Below are 12,066 nucleotides of genomic sequence, written 5' to 3' on the forward strand. Positions count from 1 at the left end.
TCACCATGTAAACAAACTGCTCCAGTCCAAGAGATGAACATAACTTTAATCAAGATTAAATATATGCCCAAAAGATTTTTCCAACTGATAAACCCAAACAATACAAAAACAAAATATGCCTCCCATTTCTGCCATGTCAACAGTCTTGTAGCTGCTTTATATACCTTTATTTACTTTTTCATTCTATTTTAGACCTTCTTTCAAGTGGGGGTAAAATGTATAACGTGCATCTCATTCACCGTACTTTCAACAGTGCACTGAATTTCCCAAAGCCTCCGCCCTGATCTAAAAACCCTCCCTTACATAAACTTATTAATAGAATTATTTACATTACAAAGGCTTGAGCGAGTCAACTTGTGAAAAACGACACAAACTCGGGACGTGGGAAAACATAATTGCACAAAAGATGACGGTTTATATATATAAAAAAAAAAATGTTAGAAATGAAAAAAAAATCAAAGTAGTTGCTAAAATAATGAATGTGCTGCATTCACTTGTAGTTGGAATATCAATTGAAATTCTGTCTTATATACTCGGTGAGATATCAAGTGGAGCGAACAGCGTACTAATGGATGCTTCTTCCTTCATAAAATCTAACGAGCGAGCAAGGGCATCCAAACTTTTTGGGAGTATGTGGCTGAAAGGAATAGAAATGTATTGTCCATGTGGGGACAACAAATCATTCCATTCATTGGTCCCTTCACCCAAAAGAAAACACAACAGGGCTCCAAGTGTGTTCATTTGTCCCCCCCTCTGGTGGTGGTTTCAGGAACTTGATCTTCTGCCTCAGTCCCCTGACACACGAGCACACAAAGACACACACCTGCACACATACATACATATACTGTATATATGGACAACGCGCGCACACACGCGTGCACGCACACACACACACACTCCCCTCCCCGGCCGGGTTTGTCTTCAGGCTTATCTGGTGTAGTAGACTCTGTAGTAAACACTCTTGGAGCGCCACAGTGAGTAGGAGTTGTCGAACTTGAGCAGGTAGACGCCGCGGCCCGGGTACTGGTGGCTGCCGGCGTAAACCTCCTCGTGACAGTCCCGCCGATACACCGGCACTATCTCGTCCACCTGAGGCTTGCTCGCCTCCTTCTTGGCCTTCTCCTCCTCGTTGCCCGGCTCGCCTGCGGCCACAACAGCGAGGTTGAGAGCTCGCGCTTTCCACTCTCCCGCGCACAAGTTTGACATTTGCTCATGAGCACAGGTGGCAAAATTGCTCACAATACACCTAAATACAAGTTTTGAAAAAAGGCATGAAAAACTCGTTTACTTGAAGACTATGTCAAGTCAATTCAGACATTTGTTTCCAATTAGATATGTTTGAAGATAACTGCGAACATTGAACACAAAAGACAAAAAAAACAGATTTTTTTCCCCGCTGTTAGAAAAGTCACCCACCGGCCCCGCCCTCCTCACCTTCATCGTCATCGTCGTCGTCGCTCGACTCCGACACGTGCACGCTGACCGAGGCCGAGGCGGCGTCCGTCCACTCGAAGAAGACCCCGAAGCCCACGTCGTAATAGTCCGTGGCGAACTCCCAGAAGAGGTAGGAGCCCTCCTCGTGCGTGGGCACGCGCACCGTCACCACCTCGCCGCGCCCCACCGTGATCACGCTGTCGGCGTCCTGGCGGATCTTCTCTTTGAAGTCTTTGATTTGGGGCCGCGTCCACATGGAGGGAGCGGCGATGACGGCCGGAGAGTCTGCTGCGGTTCACACACAAAAAGAAGAGAATATTCCGATAAGCATTCAACGAGCAGATTTTTTGCCCTTTTACACGACTTCGTAGTAAAAGTCGACGCGGTCCAAAAAAAACGCATGAATGATGACAAAAAATAATAACATAAGTTGAGTATTAAAAGTCGCAAGATCAGCCAAACTATGAAAAAAAGGGAGACTTGCAGTCCAAAAGATAAATAACTCAATATTAGGATATTTATTTAAAAAAATAATATTTTTTAATCAAGGTGGCGCTCTGCTACCTACAGAAGAAAAAAAAGGTGGCTTAAAAATATTAGAAAAATACGCAAAACAAAATGTGAAGATTCAGGATTCTGAATCAAATCAACAAAATGTTTTTGTTTTTTTTAAACAAAGAATAGAATATTACAAAATATTTGAAAGTATCACAAAATAAGCAACATGAGAAAGTAAAAATGGTTTCCTTTTTGGGTTGGCGGCAACTCACCAAATAAGGGCCCGTTCTCAGACACCTCCTCGGCCGGCTCGGGCTCCATCTCCCGCTCCGCGCTTTCCAGGTAGGCGTCGCCGCCGTTGACGGCGGGCGCATCCTGGGCCGAAAGCGGAAAAGCCGCCGGCGCGCAGGCGGGCCCCGCCGCCGAGATGGGCGGGGGCTCGCCGCCGCAACAGCCGCCGTCGTCCCGGTGCTCGGCGTGCTGCTGCTGCCTCTGCAAGGCCGCCTGAGACCACAGGAGGGCGCGTGAGCCGCTTGCTACCACACTTGCACGAGCGTCACACATTTCAAGCAATTGGCATCAGAACCTCAGAATGCGTCAACCGTTATGTGCTGCTGCTTCATAAAAAAAACTTCCTGGGCGATGTGGAAATGACATTCCGTCTACTCTGGTGTCCCATTTCAACTTCCTGCGGTTCAAAAACTCCAATCGCTCAACAAATGTTGACTACTTTGTGCTTTTGGCACCATCTGGCGCCGTCTCGGAGCCAAGGAAGCATTGTGACGTGATAAGCGGAGCTCCGCAGAGACAAAAGTAGTGCTTCGCTGCCATCATGTGGCATTTGCGGGCAGGAGCGCTTGTGGAACACGGAAGTCCATCTTCCTCCCAATTTCCAAATGAGAACAACAACAAAAAAGCATGTCAGGTTCATCCACAGACATGAACGCAAAAGTGAACGTTTAACTTCATGCGGCCTTCCATTGACTCGCGAGCGGGTCTTTGGGTCACGGCCCGGTAGGGATAGACCGATAAACGGGCTGGCTGACTATCGGCCTTTTTAAAAAAAATCTGCCGGCCGATAAAAGGTCAATCTAAAAACATTTGAATGTCAGGGAGCTATTTATTTCAATTTCCAGTCAACTTTATAAGGAATGCTTCTCAAGCTTTTGTTTTTGTTCGACTTCAAAACAAAGAAAGCTGAAAGTTTAGGATTGCAGGTATTTTTACATCTTGGGTAAAAAAAAAAAAAGACTGTAGAACATTTTTTTTTGAAATTTTAAATGAAGTCTATTGTCTAAGAAAAATGGTTCAATAAACATGCAGTAAGACATTACAACAAAGTCAAGATTGCCATTTGTATTTTTTTTTTAAATTGACGCCAATATTTCCCCCCTTCAAATATCAGTTATCGGCGTCCTTGACTGCTAATAATCGGCATCTGGGGGGGTCTACCTCGATGGCCCAGTACCACCAGGTGACTAACTAACCGTAACCCTTCCAAGTGGGGATAAGCGCTATAGAAGCGGGACGGAGGGACGGACGGAGGGACGGACGGAGGGACGGACGGACGGAGGGACGGACGGACGGACGGACGGACGGACGGACGGACGGACGGACCTGCTGCTGGGCCAGCTGGACCTGGTAGAGCTGCTGCATGTACTGCTGGTAGTGTTGTTCCTGGAGCTGTCGGATGAGGCCCATCTGCTGCTCGGGACTGTTGGGGTACTGCTGGGCGGCGTACTGCTGGAACTGCACCGCCGTCTGGGCGTTGAGGGCGGCCATTATCTGCTGCCTGCGGAGCGCAAGGCAGCCATTGGTTGAGGACAGCCAAGGGACGGACGGAGGGACGGACGGACGTCGGTGTGGCGCATACTTCTGCTGCTCCACCCGCATCCTCTCTTCCTCCGCCTGCCTCCGTTCCTCTTCCTCCCGCCGCTGCCGCTGCTCCTCCTCCAGCCTCCGTCTCTCCTCCTCCTGCCTCTGCCGCTGGAGCTCCTCCTCCTCTCGCCGCTGGCGCTCCTCCTCCTCCTTCCTGGAAGGGAAGCCAACAGGAGCGCCGATCTTTTTTGTCCCAATTGCTTATCGTACGGCCTGGTGAGAATCTGCGTCAGCCGCACGGGTTCGACTTGACCGACTCGAAAAGTCGTAAACACACCTGGCGATTCCCCCCCTCCCCCGGTCTTGTTTTACAAGATAGTACAAATGGATCTGTGACAAGGATGAGGGAGGGGCTTAAGCGTACCTTTTCCTGTCTTGCTCCTCCCTCTCTATCTTGTGTGAGGTGACGTATGGCGCAAAGAGCTTACAGCACGTGTTGAGCAGCCGCACAAACGCCACCATGGCCTCCTCCTTCTCCAGGTTACCGAGGGAGGCCCACTCCTTCCTGCACGGCAACAGCAAAAAAGACGAGAGGAAAAAAAAAAGAGGCTTTGATTCAAATTGGTGGCCAAAATTGAAAAAAAAAAGAAAAAAAAGTGGAAAAGCAAATCATTTGAATTGTTGTGAATCAAGTGTTAAAGGTCAGAGGTGAGACGTCTTCCAGGCAGACAAGCGAGCGGCGCGCGGGTGAGGGTTGAGACCGGAGGAGGCGTCATGCGCATACGACGCTCGCTCGCTCGCTCGCTTACCTGCGGTCGTTGCCCAGCACATCAAAGAAGCCCACCTCGGGGGACGCGTCGGGGTTGTAAGGGCCCAGCAGAACCAGTTTGTGCAGCGCCACCAGCCGCAGCTTCTCCTCGTAGGTGGGGTGGAAGGCTTTGCCGTCCTTATCTGACACACGACAAGGTTTGCAGAAGGGCGGCGAGGGAAACAAAAACAATCAAACGCCAACGTCGCCAATGAGCAGCACAAACGCAGCGGCTTGCTTGCAGGCGTGCTTGCAGCGTAAACACAGAAACGCAACTCTTGACATTTGGACAACGTTTCCTTACGTGGACATCGGAATGCATGACCCGCTTAAGATAACTTTTCCACAAAGCGTCGTACATCACGCTGCCCCTTAAAGATGTCTTATTTTGGTCACACGCGTATTCAAGCAGTGGCCTCCTTTTCAACGGAAGCCAAGTATTAATTAGTCCGTCCAAACTGGCCGTGTTTCTGTTACCTCCCAAAAATAAAGGCCTTACCACAAACAGCTCATATTTGGTTTTGCTTTTTAGCTTCTAAAGACGGCGAGATAGTCGTAGTCTGAAGCGGTGGCATTTTGCACATTCCCTCAAACAATGAACGGACTCCATTGGTTCTGTCTTTGGCAGAATATTACCCAAGAGAAGGAAACGGCGCCATTTTGCACATTTCTTCAAGTATCAGCCGCTCGCTGCATACCTATTGATTAGTCCTGGTTGGACTTGCTACCGTCACCTCACCGTAATTGTTTGATTGAAAATAAACGCCTCAACCTAAATAACTGTTTTGGTTTATGAGCAACAGAGAGAGTGGACTCGAATCATCGTCATCCACTTGAGAAAATAAGCGCTTCGCCCCAAATCTCTAATAAGGTTACCTTGTTTTGATTTTTAACTATAAACGCGGGATCGAATCTTACAATCTTTGATCGTGACGCAACACCTTGTTCCTGGCCAGGTGGGTCATCCACCCCACGCCAAATAACTCATATTTTGTTTTTCAAATCCTACAGCCAACAAGGTGCCAACATCAAGGAGGAGGATCTCATTCAGTTGAACTGCCGAATATGAATTGAGAGCGAATTCGAACGTTTGCTAGCGCGCAGACTTGCTTGAGTGCCAACAGCCGACTGGGAGCGACCCAGTCCGGCCAGGCGGATAGAAAAAGACAGCGCGAGAGCAAGGCGGAAGCAGGCGGCGCTCGTTCGGTTTAGCTTTCGGTGGCTAACGTGCTAACGTCACTCTTGCGAGAGGTGAAGTGACAGTTAGCCTAGCCGCGGCTAGCTTCACGCAGCTCACGTACAAGCGTCACATTGAGACTTTGGAGCCCGTTTCGGCGTTCCGAGTGAACACTCGCCATACCTTTAAAGAACTTGAGCGCCATTCCGTAGAGCTCTTGCAGAGGAAAGCCCCATTTGGTCTCGACGGACGATTTGTCACACTCGCCATCGTCGCCGCTGCCCTCGAGGGTGGCCGGTGTCTGGGCGTCGGGCTCGGCGGCTGCGACTGCGGCGGCGGCGGCGGCTGCGGCGGCGGCGTCGGCGGCGTCCGGCGGCGGCGTCTCCTCCGGCTGGGCCTGCTCGCCCTCCGAGTCCGGGCTGAGCGTCAGGCCGTCGATGGAGACTTCGAGCCGGCTGGAAGCAGCGCTGTCCAGGTAGCCGCTGTGAACCTCAGTCGCCATCATGCAGACTGTCAGCTGAAGCGGCCACGTACCTACTTCCGTTTTGGTACTTCCGGGTCCGGGATATACACATTTCACAAATATAGCCGTTTTTCTTTTTTTGTAAGACTACAAATCGAGTTTGACTCATTAAACTTCAATATTTTCACTGCGAAATAAGTATATTTTTGGAATGTATTATATGTGATCATGATGTAATGTATTTCTTGTGTTTGCTTTTTATTTGCGTCCAAATCTATGAGCTCATCACTGGGGTTGACTTTTAACTTCATTTATTAATACTGTATCTTTTATTCATTGTAGACGTGATTTTTTTTTTACATTTATCTTGCATCCTATATTTTGTATAGGTCTATACTTTATATTTTGTTTTCGTATTTATTCAGGATCCTGTTTTTTTATTTGTTAGAATTATGTATTTGTGTTTTAAGTATATTTAAAAATGTATCCTGCAGTCTATACACCAGTATTATGCTAATTCTTAAAAAAAATAATGTTTATCCTGCACCTACCTGTGTGTCAATAAAAGCACTTTTTTTAATATGACAAAAAAGAAATGATTATATGTCACTCACATACACCTGTTGCAAATCTTTATTTTCGAGGACAAGCGTTCTTGAAGGTGATCTTTCTCTGCAGCCATTGTAAAAGCCCCCACGTTGCTTTGTCTGATGTTTTAGCATTTCCAAATACAACCTGGTTCTATAGACATTTTTTTTTAAACACACACACACACATCTGCACTGACTGTGCCGTGAGTGAGTTTTAGTAAGATTAAAAAGCAGTTGTGGAGGTTGTGCTGTCAAACATCAAACAGGGTACAACACTTTGGTGATATGTACTGCTCGTCTGTCTGTTTGACACCAAAGATGCACGACAACACCCCCCACATCTTCTGACCATTATACATTTAACAGACAGACGAGTAAATGATCCCCCATTGTGCAGTGACATGTTAACAGTCCAGTGCTCTTTGTATATTTGCTCATTAGACGGCCGATGGCACTTCAGCGCATCATCAATGGATTTATTCCGGTTATCGTCACGCCTCGTGCTGTACTGTTTCGTTTACGCTCAAATGCTTATTGCAAGACGATTTATTGTAACGTGGATAAAAAAAAAATTAAGCAAAATACGTTTAAAAGACTATAAAAGCCTATTTGATATAGTAAAACACTGCTGACTATTACTGTTGCTGTTCACATCTCAATTTCTTAAATGCTACGCACTAATGAATAAACAGCACATGAGACATTTATTGCGATATTAGTGATGTGTTTTTGTTAATCCACTACTGATAGTGTTGCTGCTGCTGGTGAATTTAATTTGATGCATGTACTGTACTGTATGCGCTTTTGGCTGCATCCAATGCTGTTAGCTGTTTTTGCTGCTGTTCATATTCACTTTGGTTTACAGTATATTGGCATATTTTTTTAGACTATTAATTGTTCCTAAAGTTTATACGATTGTTCCATTTCAAGTTTTTCTTTGTCTTTCTTTCTTTCTTTTTTCTTTTTTTAATTGTGTGTGTGTGTGGGGGGGGGGGGGGGGGGGGTCAAGTAGACAGGATGAAGTTGGCGTCTCCTCACCTCTGGACATGATCCTCGCAAGGATTTAATGAGGCCATTCAGGTGTCAAGCACCTTGGAGCACTTTTGAACTGGGCTTTGTGTATTGTGACACACTTTGTTGTCACTGAAGGTGAATCACTTCCTATGTGCAGCCAGGTTCAAAGAACCACAGAAAATCTCCATCATTTACTTGATATGAAAATAGGAACCGCGTCATTCAAGATCAGTGATTGTTTGACATCTTGAAAACAAATGTGCAAGTATTCACATAGCTTAAAAACAAGACGGTCATTATACTTTTTAGGTGTATTAACAAGTCAACACTCCAAATATTTTAGTAGTCGATAATAGTACACAGTCAAAGCACACATTAATAGTAAAAAAAAAGAAAGAAGAAAATAAGCAAATCTATGTCCACAGTTATATCATTTCTTGTATATTTTGACTTTCTCCCTCATAAAATCTCAGTCTTGTAACATTGTAATTTTATTAGAGCATACATGACTGATGCTGTAAAATTGCAATTTTATTACTGTGTATTGATTAGTACTGTAAAATTACACTTTTATTGCGGCATGAGGACATTCTCATAAAATGACATTATTGGCTGTATAATGGCTTATAAAATTCCAATTTGTGTCTAATCACGGTGTAAAATTAAAATGACATCATGTCAATGTTCTTGTCAAGTAACTGTGTTTAATTAGTGTAGACATTATTCTTATATTCTTATTCTTATTATTATTGGTGATGACAAACTGACTTCTGAAATGACTTGGTGCATAATGAATATTGTAAAATGTCATTTTTACAGCTTACTTGGATTTGTTTAAAATTGTTATATTTGGGCGCCATTGTTGTAATGGTCGGACTTTATTTTTGGTCTTTCGGGCGAATTCAAAGTGCGTGAGGGGCAAGTTTGCAGCTTGTGAGGTCAGAGAGGAAGATGGTAGTTTCCGACGGCCTTTGAAGGCGACAGGTCCATTAATGGCTGCAAAGCGGATAAATGTTTTCTCTGCCGATGTGTATTGAACGCACTCATTCCATTAAAAGCTCCTTTTTTTTCTCCTCCTTTTTTGGGAGACTCGCGGCGGCCCTCCGAGGCTTCACACCTCCTGACCCCCACGCCCCCCCCCCCCTTGCTTGCCTCGCTCAGACGTCTGAAGTGGGCGAGCGTCGACCACCGGCCGGCCGGCCGCCTCGTTCACACTTTTGCACGTCACGTCACACCTTTGATCCGCCGGGACATTTAACTGCAGCCGAGCCTCAGGCGAGCTCACTTTGTGCGGCGGCGACCAAGCGAGCGATGTCTGCCATCCACGGAAACGTTCCGGTCGGGGACCTCAACCACTTGCAGATGTACCACGAGGGAAGCCTCCAGATGGCCACCGCCGGTACGTCACGCGACGCTCACCTCGACCCAACTCGTTCAGTCAGTGCGATTGCTTTGGCCTCATACCCTCCTTTCACTTTTGACTTAAAAACAAACAACAGCAATCGTTTCATTAAAGGAGTGCTAATACTTTTTTCGTTGCGATTTTTTCCCTTACCACTTTTATTTGGTGTATGACACGTGATTCTCCTCCGTAAAATTGGTGTCTCATGAGTACAGCGATGGTTCGCTTTGAGATACGAGTTGCGTGATTTTTCGAATTTGTCTTGTTTTTGACTTGCCAGTAAAAGTTTGAGATGCGAGCATTGTATGGTGGCAGTCAACTCAACTCAATCGCGTTGTCGTTTGGCAGATTGTAAACAATTCCTCCACAAAGAACCTTCAAGATGTTTATTGCGACTCGCGGTCAAGTTTACACGTGTATTTAAAACACGTACTGTAGCTTCAGCTTTGGCTGAGAGTTTCCTATGTCTTAATGCTAAGAATGCAAAATGCTGTCGAGGTGACTGACTAACGAACAGCATCGCCGTCCCAGTATTCAAAGCTCACGAAGCAACAACTGCCATGACAGACATGCAATCCTCTGAAAATGAACACAGTGCAGCATTTTAGCGAGGACCTTGAGAAGGGCGCCCCCTATCGCAATTATCCTGCCACTGGTGCTGCCAAGGTACGCGCACCACAAGGAGCAGCACGCCATTGATTTGAAGGGGGGCTTAATTATTTCAAATACAATTAAAATAAAACATTCCCATTCAGTTCAAGTTCAAATAGGTAAAGACAATTTATGACCGATATTGTTGTAAAATGCCAATTCCAGTGGGGTACAATATGGACACAACACCAACCGAACACGACTCTTTCAGATTTCCGGGGCGCTGACGTAACAAACTACTTGACGGCAGGCGGCTCGGCGCCGCGAGTGGACAAATGCGTGGCCATTCTGACCCACCGCAGGAAGAGGACCAACTTCAGCCAGCAGCAGATCGAAGTCCTGGAGAAGGTGTACTCCGACACCAAGTATCCGGATATCTACTTGAGGGAGCGGCTTGAGGCGCTCACCGGCCTGCCCGAGTCCAGGATACAGGTACAGTATCTTCAAGTAGCACGCGCGCACGCGCGCGCGTGCGCACTTTTTAGCCTGAAATGCAAAAAGAAGCTACGGTGCTTCCTCAAATAGTCACCTCCACTGCATGTCATCATCTTTCAGCATTTTTTCATTAGACTCTATAACGCAGTAGACTGAGACCGCAACGTTGTGCATGTTCTACCTCCGCAATGTTGTGCATGTTCTACCTGAGCTTTAAGGAAACCACGTTTTAAACTCCACGTTTATTTGCCATATATTATAATTGATTGTGATGAAGTTGCTGTACACCAAAACAATGCATTTGCTGAAAATGTTTTTTTCTTTTTGTCTGTGTGGATTCTCGGTCCTCCGGGCTAGCATCGGAATGTGCAAAAGGTGCAATCCAAGTCAAACACAACCGCTCTGACTCTTTGTCAGATATGAAAGAAGAAGTGAAGGTTTGAATGAGAGCATTTTGAAATGCCTGCCTTAGTTCTAAAGAATGTCAAAGAACGAACGTGAAATAGTTCCAAATCCAGATGGAGGTCCACCTATTGAAGGTTCTGCACCGATGGGCAACTAACGACTTTGTGGTCACGTGAATGCAAACGAGTGAATATTGGCGGCATTTACGACGACTTGACGTTTGGAAGGCAGAAAATGCAAACGTCCTTTTTGCTCTCGACTTTCAGGTGTGGTTCCAGAACAGGAGGGCAAAATCCCGTCGCCAAGTGGGCTCCTCGGCGGCCATGAAGGCCCCCAACCCGCCGCCGCTTGCGCCGTCCTTTAGTCAGCTCAACCAAGACAAAGGTAACAACTAGCGTCACACCTGATGATGATGATGATGATGACATCCATGTCAACTGAATTTCAAGTTTGGTCTTCATTCTTTCAGTTTTTGACAACAACCGCAGTGCAGAGGCTCACCGGACTGTTTTTGGACGCGAAGACGCATACAGAACCTCGATTAAGGACCCCCACAGGACCAAAGGCGACCTTTTGCCGCCATCTTGCCTCTACGAGACCGCCGCCGGCCGAGCGAAAGGCGAGCAGATGCGGCGCCGGGAGCCGAGCTCGGACGTCCCTGCCGGCAACATCCTGATGTACTCGCCCGAGGACGGCACGAGCGGCGATCCCAAAGTTCTGGTGGAGTACGACAACTTCCCGCCCAACAAGACCATCGGGCCCGAGATGAAGGTGGTGATCCCGCCCATTCCCGCGCAAAACACCTTCAGTGGCTCGTCGCCCAAAGATGCTGGCGGCCCGTTGCAGTACCGGCACGCGAGGGCGGCGGGCGAGCCTTTCAACGGATTCTCCCCCATCCGCGGCGACTTTTCAGATTCGGACTCTGACTGGGAAAATGACGCCATGCTGGGATTTGGCGCTTTTATATGAGAGACGTGACCCCGACTTTTCCATTCATTACAGGAAAAAAAATAAAATAAAAATCATGACTTGTGGCAGCTTATTGTTCAACGACCCAGTTGTTATTATGACTGGGTTATTAAACATAACCCAGTAAAACGACATTTGTTTGCATAAAATGTCTTCTATTTATTGTCAAATTGTAATAAAAGTCTTTGTTTCATGTGGAATTCAATGTTTTTTCATTGTCTTGCTGCAAAACAACATTGCGAAGGACAAACATGAGATATGTACAGCGCTGAAGATTCATGCAACCACGAGGTGTTTTGGAGGAAACGGCCTTTTTAAACTCCCCGCTGAAGAGTTACAAAAATACCAAAGTCTCGTTTCGAGGGCGCAGAAAAGAATACAAAAAGCCAACAGTAGGAATAA

General features: G+C 46.6%; 2 protein-coding genes across 3 annotated transcripts; one reads left to right on the forward strand and one right to left on the reverse strand.

The window, feature by feature from the left end:
* Positions 1-25: 25 nt before the first annotated feature.
* Positions 26-6,285, reverse strand: acbd3 (acyl-Coenzyme A binding domain containing 3). 2 transcript variants are annotated; one of them, XM_086060668.1, is made up of 8 exons: positions 5,919-6,285; positions 4,560-4,701; positions 4,175-4,315; positions 3,806-3,964; positions 3,550-3,724; positions 2,205-2,436; positions 1,435-1,719; positions 26-1,142 (listed from the first exon to the last, which is right to left on the reverse strand). In XM_086060668.1, the coding sequence occupies exons 1-8, from the start codon at positions 6,238-6,240 to the stop codon at positions 928-930; spliced, it is 1,671 nt and encodes a 556-aa protein (XP_085916794.1). In that variant the 5' UTR covers positions 6,241-6,285; the 3' UTR covers positions 26-927. The 2 variants fall into 2 exon arrangements, with proteins under 2 accessions (XP_085916794.1, XP_085916793.1); XM_086060667.1 differs by having other exon boundaries at positions 1,435-1,722.
* Positions 6,286-8,904: 2,619 nt separating this feature from the next.
* Positions 8,905-11,858, forward strand: mixl1 (Mix paired-like homeobox). The gene is made up of 4 exons (XM_086061779.1): positions 8,905-9,201; positions 10,067-10,287; positions 10,962-11,079; positions 11,165-11,858. The coding sequence occupies exons 1-4, from the start codon at positions 9,114-9,116 to the stop codon at positions 11,662-11,664; spliced, it is 927 nt and encodes a 308-aa protein (XP_085917905.1). The 5' UTR covers positions 8,905-9,113; the 3' UTR covers positions 11,665-11,858.
* The last annotated feature ends 208 nt before the right edge of the window (positions 11,859-12,066 follow it).

This window comes from Leptonotus elevatus, chromosome 18 (genome assembly GCF_054856555.1).
Source record: "Leptonotus elevatus isolate MCC_2025b chromosome 18, RoL_Lele_1.0, whole genome shotgun sequence".
NCBI classification, from domain to species: domain Eukaryota; kingdom Metazoa; phylum Chordata; class Actinopteri; order Syngnathiformes; family Syngnathidae; genus Leptonotus; species Leptonotus elevatus.

What these genes read in the sequence shown, in the direction of transcription:
- acbd3 (XM_086060667.1), bottom strand. Translation starts at nt 6,240, where the DNA reads ATGATGGCGACTGAGGTTCACAGCGGCTACCTGGACAGCGCTGCTTCC. An exon ending in GTGCTGGGCAACGACCGCAG is followed by an intron (nt 4,316 to 4,559) that starts GTAAGCGAGCGA and finishes GTTGCCGTGCAG; the next exon opens with GAAGGAGTGGGCCTCCCTCG. An exon ending in CGACGACGATGACGATGAAG is followed by an intron (nt 1,143 to 1,434) that starts GTGAGGAGGGCG and finishes TTGTGGCCGCAG; the next exon opens with GCGAGCCGGGCAACGAGGAG.
- mixl1 (XM_086061779.1), top strand. Translation starts at nt 9,114, where the DNA reads ATGTCTGCCATCCACGGAAACGTTCCGGTCGGGGACCTCAACCACTTG. An exon ending in CCTCCAGATGGCCACCGCCG is followed by an intron (nt 9,202 to 10,066) that starts GTACGTCACGCG and finishes CGACTCTTTCAG; the next exon opens with ATTTCCGGGGCGCTGACGTA. An exon ending in TGCCCGAGTCCAGGATACAG is followed by an intron (nt 10,288 to 10,961) that starts GTACAGTATCTT and finishes CTCGACTTTCAG; the next exon opens with GTGTGGTTCCAGAACAGGAG.